The following is a 13,415-nucleotide window of genomic DNA, read 5'->3' as shown; positions in this document are numbered from 1 at the left end:
CTTGTCACAACTCATATTTCACTTTTTTTGGCAGAAACCAAACCTACCTCAGAGACAGTGAAGCCTACTATTAAAACTGAGGAAACTACAACAATTGTGGTTCCAGAAGAGGAAATTAGTGAACCTACAGGTACTGAAGGTAACTATGCTTTGTAGAACGATTACCAATTTTTATTCAACATAAAAATCTTTATTCAATGCATGTTTTAAATAATTATAGTTTATCAAATAAAAACTCCCTACCAAAACATTGCAAGCTACAGTAATTGTAGAAATCAAATTGGTTTTGCCTTCTCCATTATTGTTAGCTTACAGGGAAAGTCAGTGCTCATGATTAGCTATTAAAGTGTTACTAAACCCAGGACCCTAAATTCACTATTTCTGGTCTCCCACAGTACACAGAACATGGACATGCAATCGTTTATTAAATAAAAGCTTCTAAATAGTTTTTCTTATCTATCAGTAGTGAGAGCAGTCTTTGACTTTTATCAGTGTCTGATTAAAACTTATAGAAGGAGTTTTCATTCTGCTCTGACTGTCCTATAATGCTGCAGGACCCCTGACCCTGCTGATTGGCCCTGTGCCGATCACATGCACTCTCCCAAGAAAAATAAAACTCTCTTGCAATACCCCCCTAAACTGAGCATGTGCAGCTTGTCCTCTAGCCCCTGTTCTATCAGGAGATGGTTTGGGGACAGAGGAAAAGAGAAGACAAGATAAAACAGCTTTTTTACACAATGCAGAGGATTAACCCCTTAGGTTCCACAGTGAGTATAACAAGCATGCTTTACTGCATATACAGTCTGATTTTATTGTTGTGGGTTTAGTAACACTTTAAATCAAAGCTACATATTAGCTTCTATAGAAGTATTTAGCCTATATTTCCATTATCCGCAGCCCCTGGCTGTTTAAAAAAAAGTCATACATTGGAATGCGATTGAGTTGTTTCATCTGATGACTTATTCTGTATATAAATGAGCAGAAATTTTGCCCAAGTATGACAAATGATAGAGCAGCCTTTCTCAACCAGGGTCTAGTGGAAACTTGGAGCTAGAGGTTCCTTGAGATTCTACACTGACCAAAAATGTAAGGGGTTACTCCAATTTTCATTGTCTGTGTTCTTTTCTGGCTGTTATTATTATTAATTTAACTTAATTAGGAGTAAACACCATTCTTTATTCTTTACATTAAAAGTTTCTAAAACCTGTTGATCATGCTAAGCATGCTAGCATGACCTGTAGGTGTAATCATTTTACTGGTGGTTCCTGAAAATGATTTCAATTGTTCCTCTCTAGTAAAATGATTGAGAAGTGATTGATAATTTTTATTTCTAGCTAGCCAGTCTTTGAAACATTTGCTATAACTTGTTTCTGCATATAAAGATTGGAAACATAAATGATCGAGCTACCCAATTCATACCAAATGCGTTGCTTTTTTCAAAGACAAAATTGGTCATACAGTATTTGAAGTGGCTAAAGATGACTATAAATGGAAAGTGGTAGTTATATGAACCAATTTTGATGAAATTATGTAACAATTTAAAAACTTTTGTATACAACTGTTTATATTGATTCAGCAGAGACATGCCATTATCTTAAGTCTTTTGAAATAGGAAGTACATCCAACTGCACTAAACGTCTCATCATTTAGCTGGAAAAATATTCCCTCTTTTTGTAACCACTTTTCCTAAATATAAGCACACAATACAATCACATTATACCTTCTGCCTGCCCTTTCACCCCTGTCTTGTACTGCTCTTTCTTACCATTGTGGACTGGATGGCCTTATTATCACACTTACAAGACAAGACTTCATTGACCCACAAGGCATGCAGGGGCTAGAAGCAAAAAGACCAAGAGACAGTGGGATTGATTTACTAAAACTGGAGAGTGCAAGATCTGGTTCAGCTCTGCATAGAGACGAATCAGCATACAAATTTTTTTTGTCTAAACTTAATTGAACAAGCCGAATGGCTACCAGGCACAGCTGCCCCAGATTGTGCACTCTCCAGTTTTAGTAAATCAACCCCATACTCTTAGTCTAATTCAGTACACTTTTAACTGACAACTAGAAGAGAAGAGCAAACTAGTACCATGACTACTAGCAGATTGATTTTCATTCATTCAGATTGTAGTAGCAGGGAAGTAAGGTGGGATTTTTTACTATATACAAGAAAGCATTACTGACAACCTGCAACATGATGTGTGCTTGACTTATGTGCCATCCATAGTAGCCATGCTGCTCTATACTACTGGCTATGCAGAAATACAGACCTGAATACAGTATTTATTTCAAGTCTTATTCTAATTCTGTTACATTGACTACTACCCAATTAGCCAACTAACCATTATCCAACTAGCATTAAGAAATTCCATATTTGTAAATGGTGTTATGTATGCATGAAGAAATGAGCAAGTAGCTTTGTCTATAAGTATGTTCCTGTAGTATGTTTCAAGAAGGCCTTCGTGTATGGAGTCTTGTATGGTTAGATTCAGTCTGATTATGTGTGTCCCAAGGCTCTCTGTCTTTGTTTTGTTGGTGGAATTAGGTGGGTTTCAGTCTATCAAAACGAATGTCAGACTTAAGACATGTGAGCCAACTAAAAGGATCCCAGAAGGCAAGGATTTCATACACCACACAGCTTTAGCAATTTAGCAGTGGATAATAAAGAAAAAAAGGGATATAATAGCATCATTAAAACCTGTCTACTTGTGTTTTCTTACCTTGTAGATTGCCAGGTCCCATCAGGATTTAATTGCAATTTTGACCATTCAGAAGATGTGTGCAGCTGGATGCATGATATTGAAGCTGATTTTACATGGTCTTTCCATCCTAATAGTCCATGGATGGGGCATTCAAGCTCTGTTCCTGGTAAGTACAAAATTCAATATATTGACGTGTAACAGGTCACTCTGAGGCTAGGAAAAATCTAAAACGCGTGTGCATACAGCTTACTCTGCAGACTATATTTTTGCGTGGCCTAAACTCTGATAATTAATTCTAACATAATACTATTCATAAGTGTCCCTTATGGATTTGTCACAGGGATATACTTATCAGCATAATCCATAGAATGCCTTAATTATGGTACTATAGCAACCAAACTTTTGAACTGTCATAAGCAGTGTTATCTATATAAGACAATGCATACTGTTTATCTCTGCCTTGTACCTACAGAGACATAGTCTCACGAGCAACATCTGCAAAAACAAATGAGTAATGATATTACATTTTTCATATTAAAACTACAAAAATTCAGTCTGATCCACTAGGACATAATACATTGTGTAATGATGCTGCAAAGCATCTATATTTTCTTCAATTTTATATAAAAGATAAGCAGTCTTATTCAAGAAGCAGTTGACCAGTCAGACCAGGACAAGATTAATTTTGATTTGTTGCTATATCCATCAATCAGAATTCATGCTGTTCAAGTCACACCAGGACAAGATGAATTCTAATTTGTTTCTATGACTATTGGTCAGAATTCATTCTGTTCACAGTATGACAAGATGTATTCTGATTTGTTACTTTGGGATACTGGGGTAAAAAACAAATAGAAACTAAAGGGTCTGTTATCCAAAAGTGAAAACATATAGAAACTAAAGGGTCTTTTGTCCAAAAGTAATATTTTATTAAAAGATAGATCTGGTAGGCTGAGACTTAAGTATTGAGATCTCTGCCTTTTTTTTGTCTCTGCTCCCACCCACCCTGGCATGCTCCTTCTTTTCATGATACCTTCTTATCATAAAATAAATAATAGATCCACCAAAGACAGCAGGATACATTTGGAATGGACCTGACCGGTATGCAAATCTATGAATTCAAAGGCAGAGATCTGATCCCACTGCCAGAGTCCCTGAGAAGTAGAAAAAAAAACTGTTAAGCCGCGTACACACGGGCGGACTGTCTGGCCAACTTAGTCCATCGAAACACATTTCAGCGGACAGTCCGCTCGTGTGTGGGCTTCAGCGGACTTTTTCAGCGTGCAGTCTGGCGGACTAAGTATTTCGGAATTTCCGTAATATTGTCCGTCGTACTTTGGTTTCAGCGGACAATCCGCTCGTGAGTAGGCTAGTTTGACGGACTAAGTATGGCGCATGCTCAGAAAGGATTTACACGGCGAAAGGTTGCATTGCTGTGTATTGGACTTCCTATTTCTAGTCCCGTCGTACGTGCTGTACACGTCATCGCGCAAACTTTCGACGGACTGTTTGTACATCCGTGTGTGGTCAAGTCCGTTCATTAGAAAGTAGGACGGACTGTCCGTCGGATTGTCTGACGGACTAAGTTGGCCATACAGTCCGCTCGTGTGTACGCGGCTTTAGATGGTCTAACTCTCATGTGTCAACCAAAAACATAAATATCTATTTTTGTTGAAAACAAAAAAAAACTCTGCTTGTCATTAATATAGACTTCAAGATCAGTAGTAGACTTATTTGCACCTGCTTGCTATGTGCTGAGTGGGAGGGAAGGTTTGCCTACCATAGCTGGTTCAATGCTGTAAGAAAATTTGCCAATCACATTACAGCAGTAGAGGACATGCCCAACGCCTAAGTAGTAAAGTAAGAAGAAGGACATTCCTGGAACATAGATATTCAGAAACAAGTCAGTAGCAGTAGTTCCCTTATTTATGACAAGTTGCTTTTAAGTGATGTTTTCCACAACATACAAAATAGATCATAGAAGTCTTTAAATGATACAGGAACTGGGAATACTGGCACTTCGGTAAATAAAAAAATAAAAAAGCTCATGCGTTTGAAGGAATACACAGAAAAATACTGTCTTATATTCCTAGTCATGTTAGGTGTCTTTTGAAGTATTCTACCAGTGCTAAAGGGGTCAGCAATCCATTTTTGGAAAAGGCCCCTGTGCAGTGAATAGGTGCTCACAGCAACAGAGAGAACACTTACCAACAGTCTCTATAGAAATTACTGCCTGCCCATCTCCATCAGCCTAATAATGTTTAATTAATATAATGAGCCTTCTGCATGAAGGGAAGAGCCTATTTTTATAACCTATGCAGCATTTTGCTTTTCATTTCCTCTCCCCAGAGATAATATAATTGCCTGTTATTTTGTTAACCTTTTATGTGCCGTATGCTATGCAGCTGTTTGATAGAAGAGCCCATAGGTAAACCCAGTGCTAATCTGAAAGGCTGGTAACTTTTATTTCCGTTTATAATGGTTATATGCAAACTGCCAGTGCTGCCTTTATGTAAAATATAAGAATGTGCAGCAGAATATTTGGGAAAACTATATATATATATATATATATATATATATATACGTCAGTTTGTAGAAAGTTATAAAATGTGAAATGTCAGAAGGCTCCAGGGTAAATTATATACACATGACATTGCCTGCGGGTAGAACTGCAAGAGTCCAGTGAATACGTTTGTCAACGCCATGGAAATATCAAGTGTTATGCTGTTAGCTGCATAATCTCCTGTGCATAATGCTTCTAGAGCTGTTAGATGCCGACACTTATTAAGTTCGACTAATGAAATCATTGCTCCATTGTATATTTTAGGGAATAACATAGCCCTAGCTGCAGAATTTATGATTATCTGTGAGAAACTACCACATGGTTTTGTGCCTCCTATCAGAATAATAAATGAACTATATTTTTCTGTGGTTTGACTGTGGGTCTATCATTCTGTGCAATGACCAATAGCTTTGCCTAACTTAAAGAGGCCAAACTCAGTTTAATTTGTTAAACGCAGGCTGCAAAAATCTTACACATTCATGTGGTTCTGAGCATCAACGCTGCCCAAAGGGCTAGCCATATATCTAATAGTTTAGCAATTGGGACTGAAACATAGCATAGCGTTCACGTGGATGCCATTAAAGGAAACCTGTGATTTGATCGTACAAAAGTCAAATGTTCACTTCATTTTGGGACCTTTAGCTGTTGTATTTACCTTCCCTTTACTTCTCTGCCACTTTGTAGACACATGGGAGCAAAAAAAGTAATCATGCATGAGCCCCAAGTCTCAGCATTTAGGCTGAGAACTTTCTCCCCACCAACATGTGAGAGCGTTTGATGTCCGAGTGGCCATTTGTTAACCACTAGTGCAATCATGTCAGAGGAGCAGGAGTAAGTCACATGTCCCCCCATATCTCAATGTACAAGGTATATCATTTTGCTTCCCCGGGTAAAATGGTTGCTTGGGAAGGTAAATATATGCATCTCTGGGGGCTGCAATAAAATGAACAGGGGTGACAAAGCACAGGTTCACTTTAAAATTAATACAGTTCTGTGAGGTAACAAAACTGCCATTTGCTGGTGTGTAGTAAATGCAAAAAACAGTGCTGTGCATGTAGACATAAATGTAAGAACACAACTTTAATTTAATTTTTTTTTTAATATGAATAAAGAATATCTAAAAGCTATACTAGATGAGTAATTACTTGTAAATCCAAGGCAGTGAAAGAGTTACAGCGTTAAGGGCCTCTGGAAAGTTCATTTATTGTCAGGCTTTGTAGTTTTTTTCTTTTTGCACCCTGCACCCATGACAGTAACATTGAGTGTAGGCTATCCCAGAACAGAAAGCGCTCAGTGTTTTTAACTGCTCACAGAAGCTGCTCTCATGCATCAAAACTGTGCCTGGAAAGAAAGATTTGTCACAGTCCCTCTTAATGCTTTTCATGCTTGGGGACCAAGAATTCCTACAGCGGTCACATCTGACAGTGAAGGACAGAAGGGGTATCTGTATTCTTCTACAGCTTGTGCTGACACTGAGAACTTGTGACTATGGGGCGGATAAGGCACACCTTCTTTTTAGTTCCAGAAAACAGTTTTGAACTTCTTGAAAAAGCCATAATTTACAGTTCTGAGCTTGAAACACATACTAGCAGCTGGTCTGGCATTTCTGAATCTATTTAGACCCCTAGGAATCTTCAGCATGAAAATTTTATATATATATATATATATATATATATATATATATATATATATATGTAGTCCCTACAGTACAGCACCATTTTATCAGTTACCACTCATCATGTAACAATTTTGGCAAAAATAAGCAGTGTGTGCTAACCTAACAACTCTTTACCTAACAACAAAAACAAGAAAAAACAAGCCTATAACACTTACCACAACCTTCCCCACCCCTACCACTATCATTCACACTTTAAACTTGACCTATTTCCTTACATTTAACACCCAACCCTAAAACTTAACTCTAACCCATAGAGTGAGCCCATTACTTACTAAGTTGTGAAGGAAGGATAAGCATGGCTGCCCTGGAGCAGTAATAAAAAGTAATAGTAGTTAAAAAAAGAAAAACTTCAGCAATGTCAACTCAAGTATTTTTTCGTAAAATAAAGCCAATAGCTGTCCAATCCAGATTATATCAGAAACGTCAATAAAAGTAGAACTTTTGTTAATCAGCCTATTTTGACTTGTACCAGCAGAGTTGTGATGATGCAGGTTCGTAATTCTGATTAGATCAAAATGATATGATAAATTACTCTGGGTCATGCTTTGTGGTCTGTTTCCTTTCATTTATGTTTGTGTCGAGCAGATGTGGTTTTTGTTTTGTTTTTTCTTACCATTATCTAACATTGAGCTCAAGGGAACTGAGGTACTGGGGATAATTTATTAAAATTACAGCAACAGTCCCACACTAAAACAACGGGTACCCACTTTTGATTTCTTGATTTCTTCTTTCTTAATTTACCAAAGAAGACTTTTGTATTGTATCATTTTATAGTAGGTTTTTGCATGCAGATGCTTATGTAGTCTAAAAATGTATTGATAAACAATCTTAATAATATACTGGTAAGTAAATCTGGCACACTAATTACATTTGATTAACCATGTGTTGGAAATAAATCTAATGTAAAATTGACCTGCTTTTTTTGTTTCTTTCAGTGAGCAGTAAAAACTATTTACGCCTACCCAGCAGCGGAAGAAGAGAGGGACAACATGCGCGTTTAATAAGCCCCAAAATGCACCAGCACAGATGTGTTCTCTGCTTGGTGTTTCGCTATCGTGCTTCAGGAACTAGTGGTGGAATGTTGCAGGTGCTAAGAAGATCTAGCCAAGGGAACAAGTTACTGTGGAAAATTAGAGAAGAGTCAGGGGGTGAATGGAAAGACGGCCACATACTCTTGCAAAGCGATGAGGGAGATTACCAGGTATGCAAAACTGTAGACCATGCTAGATTAAATCTATTTCATGCAGAAATTGTGAATATAGAAATAATCTTCAATAGATATGGCACTGTTAACTACATTTTAAAGTGTACCTAAAGACAAAATATTTTTTTATTTTTATCGTTTTGGACGATGGAGTGGAGATGGATTACAACACCTGTTAGTTTAAGTAGAAGAAAATCCCAAATTTTGGGTTGTTCCTAGAACAGTAATAGAGGGGAAGTCTTCCAATGGGGACAGTAGTTCGTGATCTGGGGGGCCCCAATTAATTACCATAATTTGCAGGGATTTCCTCGAAATTTCCTGTTTTGGCTATAGGACATGAGAAAAACAGACAGGGATTGGTTATAAGCCTACTTTATTCCATCCAAACGAAAAAAAAAAGTTTTACTTTAAGGACATGGCGATGTCAGTCAAGGACATGACATTCTTAAGGGACTAGATAGCCAACATAAAACATTTTTGCTGACAACCATATTTCTTCAGTGTAGATTAGAATTACTGTGCTGCAAGATACAAGACAAATATAAAAATAAATCCCTCTTTCAAAGCTAATAATTTACTCTAGTATAACCAGTATATACCAACCAACAGTATGTATCAGTCAACAATGCCCTTTTCCGAAGAAGCCAAAACAAGAGCAGAGAATAAAAATAAACATATATATATATATATATATATATATATATATATATATATATATATATATATATATATACAGTATCTCACAAAAGTGAGTACACCCCTCACATTTTTGTAAATATTTTATTACATCTTTTCATGTGACAGCACTGAATGCATGACACGTTGCTACAATGTAAAGTAGTGAGTGTACAGCTTGTATAACAGTGTAAATTTGCTGTCCCCTCAAAATAACTCAACACACAGCCATTAATGTCTAAAATGCTGGCAACAAAAGTGAGTACACCTTTAAGTGAAAATGTCCAAATTGGGCCCAAAGTGTCAATATTTTGTGTGGCCACCATTATTTTCCAGCACTGCCTTAGCCCTCTTTAGCCATTTTCCCTCCCTGGTGTCATGTGACTCATTAGCGTTACAAGGTCGCAGGTGTGAATGGGGAGCAGGTGTGTTAAATTTGGTGTTATCACTCTCACTTTCTCATACTAGTCACTGGAAGTTCAGCATGGCACCTCATGGCAAAGAAGTCAGCGTCATATCCAGAGGTTGTCCTTGGGAATTAGATATGAGTGCTGCCAGCATTGCTGTTGAGGTTGAAGGGGTAGGGGGTCAGCCTGTCAGTGCACAGACCATACGTCGCACACTGCATCAAATTGGTTTGCATGGTTGCCATCCCAGAAGGAAGCCTCTTCTAAAGATGTTGCACAAAAAAATCCCGCAAACAGTTTGCTGAAGAGAAGCAGACTAAGGACATGGATTACTGGAACCATGTCCTGTGGTCTGATGAAAGACAAGTATATCTTGTCTATGGTCAAGAATGGTGGTGGGAGTGTCATGGTCTGGGGCTGCATGAGTGCTGCCAGCACTGGGAAGCTACAATTCATTGAGTGTTTTCACATGAAAAGATAGAATAAAATATTTTAAAAAATGTGAGGGGTGTGCTAACTTTTGTGAGATACTGTATACTGTAAATATATTTATATATGAATCTAAGCAAAAGAAAAAACAAACACACACATATATATATATATATATATATATATATATATATATATATATATATATTTATTGCAGCCTACCAATCCTTCAATGTGGTGACTGTATTCGTTTTTTTCATTTGGTGATCCCACCAGTAACACACTCCCCGTCTTGGGGTTTCCACTCAACTGGAGAAGCAACGGAGACTTCTGTGGATGGCAGCATTTCAACTTGAGGAGGGAGTAGTGTAAAGCTCGATATTTTCTCATCAGCAGGAGTAGTGTAAAGCATCTTTTCTCATCAGCAGTATATAGCAGTCTTGTGACTTATATGAGTGTCTGGTTAAAGCTTGTAGGAGGTGTTTTCATTCTACTGTCCTATAAGGCTGCAAGACCCTTGACCCTCTGTCCAGAGAGTGCTGATTGGCCTTGTGCCAATCACATGCCCCTTCCCAAGAAATAAAAAACTCTCTAACAATACACACAAAACTGAGCATGTATAGAGTGCCTACAAGGCCCTGTTCTCTCAGGAGATAGATTGGGAACTGTGGAAGAAGATGTCCTTAGTGCCATGAATAGGCAGAATAGCACTTGGCAAAAAGGCACCTGAAGATATATTTCAGTCAATGTCCAACTTTCCTGGGTTGGGATAACATGCCATAATATTAGTGGATCAGGAAAACTGATTTATTTATCTTGATAAACTGAATGAGTATCATCAACTTGACACATTATAACAGAATTAAGAAGGCAATTGGATTAAAGTATTAAAACATTTTCTTTACTTGTAGCTAACAAAACACAGTTCTACCCTTGGAGAAACTTTATCATGACTTCATCTGTTTCATATGGTAGAAAGAAAGTTGAAAAAATATTTAATATGATAATTGTACATTGTACATATTTGTACTTTCTACACTTACTTACTTACTTACTTACACTTACTTACTTTTTCCATGTGTGGAGTTTAGAGCTCTATTTAAAAATAGCCCCTTACTGACATAATATGAATTAATGTGTATTTTTTAAATCAGCCTCATGCTAAATTTAACTTTGTTTAAATATCTACAAAATCCTTTAATCCGCAGTGAGTATGAGCATTTTGGAGTTGTTACAGGCTTAAAACAATGAAGGGACAGTCATTTTTCCAGATGACTTTGATTTCCATCTTACTGTTGCTTAATTGGAACCTGCTGTACCTAACTGGCTGTTGTACGCAATACTAGATTTCTCCAGTAGGAGGAGCTGCAGATGAAATCAATACTCCTGGCAATGGTAGTTAGCAAGAGCTGCAGAAGAGACAGGAATCCATGTGTTTTTCTACCAAGTAAAAACACAATCTCATGGGGATTTCTGTGTTTTCATCCTAAAAGTATTCCAGACAGCCTTATCTTTCCTTTGTGTATTTCATCATTATGAAATATATATCAAAATGCTGAAATACAGTTACAAATGCATCACAACTGAATCAGGCAAAATAAAACCAACAATTAAAAACCCAAGTTTGAAGAAATAAAAAACCTTAACTGATAAACAGTTGTATTTGTTTTAAAAAAAAAAGCCAGAATTATAGTGTCAACTAGTGGACAGGTTGGTGTTTATTTACTTAAACTGGAGAGTGTAAAATGTGGTGCAGCTCTGCATAGAAACCAATCAGCTTCAAGTTTTTTTTGTCATAATTGAACAAGCTAAAGGTAAAAGCTGATTCGCTACCATGCACAGCTGCACCAGATTTGCACTCTCTTTTAGTAAATCAACCTTGTCACATCTTGCTGCCATTTTCAAGACCCATGATCCAAACCATTATCTGCCTGTGTAAAGCAGCTCAGGCCAAACATCCTTTACTTCTGGTGGGCAAAGCCAAGTGCTTTGTGCTTTGGCTTACCACCTCATAAAACCTCTGCCCAGTTATTGATGGAAGGAGACTGAACGGTTACATGTTATGTCGGCAGGGCTGTTGTTGTATGTAGTTCTAATTAGATTGTATCTGTAAAAGAAAGCCCACATTTGTAGACAGCTGATAGGGATGTTGGGAAAAGTAGTCCAAAAAAGTAGTCCAAAAAGCTGCACTTACTTTACAAGCTGGAAATGTTAAGCTCTCAAAGATTAAATTTGGAGCTGCTACACTGTATCGCGTGGCCAAACTTCCAGAAAATAATTATAGCACTCATATACTAGACATTAAATGATTAATTTCAAAATTTTTCTACTATTGTCCAGTACCAACAAGATGTGAATTTTAAGTAAAAAGATCAAAGATAATCCTGTAATAATGCAGGGTTAGGATGAGTGCATACAAATATTGTCCACTGATGATAACTATGACGACAATCAATTCATTCATTCGTTAATGAAAACGGGACAAAAATGGCAAGGAGGGACATTTACTCATTTGTCACAGAGCTCCGCCTGCTTTTGCTCCCAGCAAGCAAGCAACTGTGTGTACCGCGACTGCCAGATACCAGAGCAGCACTGTGCATTACAGACAGCCAGGCCTCCCATGTCCCGACAAGACTGTCCCACTCCCGGGTCCGACTCACAAGACGACTGCTAGCCAAGCGCCCATGTCCAGAGCAGAGAGCAAAGCAGACTGTGATCGTGTAGTACATTACAATTACAGCAGGCCTGAGGCCTCCCATCAGACCACCGTTTGTCCAGATCACTGCGTGTCCATTACAGGCCTCCTCTGACCACTGGCAGTGGCATCCAAAGCACTGTGCATTACAGGCCATCCCTTAGACCTGAGACCACCATCCAGCACTCTGGAGCATTACAGGTCTCCTCAGACCACCATCCAGAGCACTCTGCAGCATTAAAGTCCTCCTTGGAAAACCATCCAGAGCACTCTGCAGCATTACAGGCCTCCTCAGACCACTGTCCAGAGCACTGTGCAACATTACTGGCCTCCTCAGACCACCGTTGTTTTCTCTCATTCAGCCCACAGATTCTAGCCTATATTTCCCCAACAGGAACATGGACTGCAGTAAAAAAAAACGAATAGAAAAAAGTTTTGGCTACAGTTGAGCTTTGAAATAAGTGATAAACTCATACGCAGTATAACGTTATGGTTTGTAATTATTTTTCTTCTTTAGACTTTCTATAAATGGCAAAGGTTGAACATGTGGCCTATAATGCGCCTACTTACCGATGTCAGTGCTGTGGGTGTGCACTTATGAAAAAAAAAGAAAGAAAAAAAATGCTCTATCAAGTTACTGTATACCGATAGCTTTAGTCTAAGCTTGAATTTCAAGACCCTCACAAAGGAAAACAAAAACAGAATAAATTTTTGCTGCCTCTCTTTTGCCAGCTGTGCCTCTGAACATCATAATTATTAGTCTGTGTGTTACCTGGATAATGCAAGCTATTCTCAATTACAATGAGCCCTAAATTTGTCTCAAGCCCCATTAGACAGTTTTTAAAATCTGTGATACCTTACGGTGTGCATATATCATGAGGTTAATAAATTGTCAACAGACTGTATGAGAGAATCCAACTTCCAAGAGATTTGAATTAAAGGGACAGCTCTGGCAGATATGCAATAAGAGATTTGTATTAAGAGGATTTATAGTGTTTATTTTAATATTACAGGAGAATCTGGATGGCTCCCATCGGAGACTTCAGTTAAGCAGAGTTG

General features: G+C 37.9%; 1 protein-coding gene across 3 annotated transcripts in view; it reads left to right on the top strand.

The window, feature by feature from the left end:
* Window positions 1-13,415, top strand: part of NRP2 (neuropilin 2) — a 183,919-nt gene that overhangs the window by 129,103 nt on the left and 41,401 nt on the right. For 2 of the 3 annotated variants that reach the window (XM_077448522.1, XM_077448524.1), the window contains exons 11-13: window positions 35-139; window positions 2,731-2,871; window positions 7,882-8,147. In XM_077448522.1, the coding sequence (XP_077304648.1) occupies window positions 35-139; window positions 2,731-2,871; window positions 7,882-8,147 (512 nt within the window). The remainder of the gene's footprint in view (window positions 1-34; window positions 140-2,730; window positions 2,872-7,881; window positions 8,148-13,415) is intronic. The other variant, XM_077448523.1, reaches the window with a different exon arrangement.

The sequence above is a fragment of the Lithobates pipiens genome, unplaced genomic scaffold, assembly GCF_037356315.1.
Source record: "Lithobates pipiens isolate NorthernLeopardFrog02 unplaced genomic scaffold, aLitPip1_a1.2 Scaffold_22, whole genome shotgun sequence".
Lineage (NCBI taxonomy): Eukaryota > Metazoa > Chordata > Amphibia > Anura > Ranidae > Lithobates > Lithobates pipiens.
Note: the sequence above shows the minus strand (reverse complement) of the source record. Positions and strands in the feature narration are given on the sequence as shown.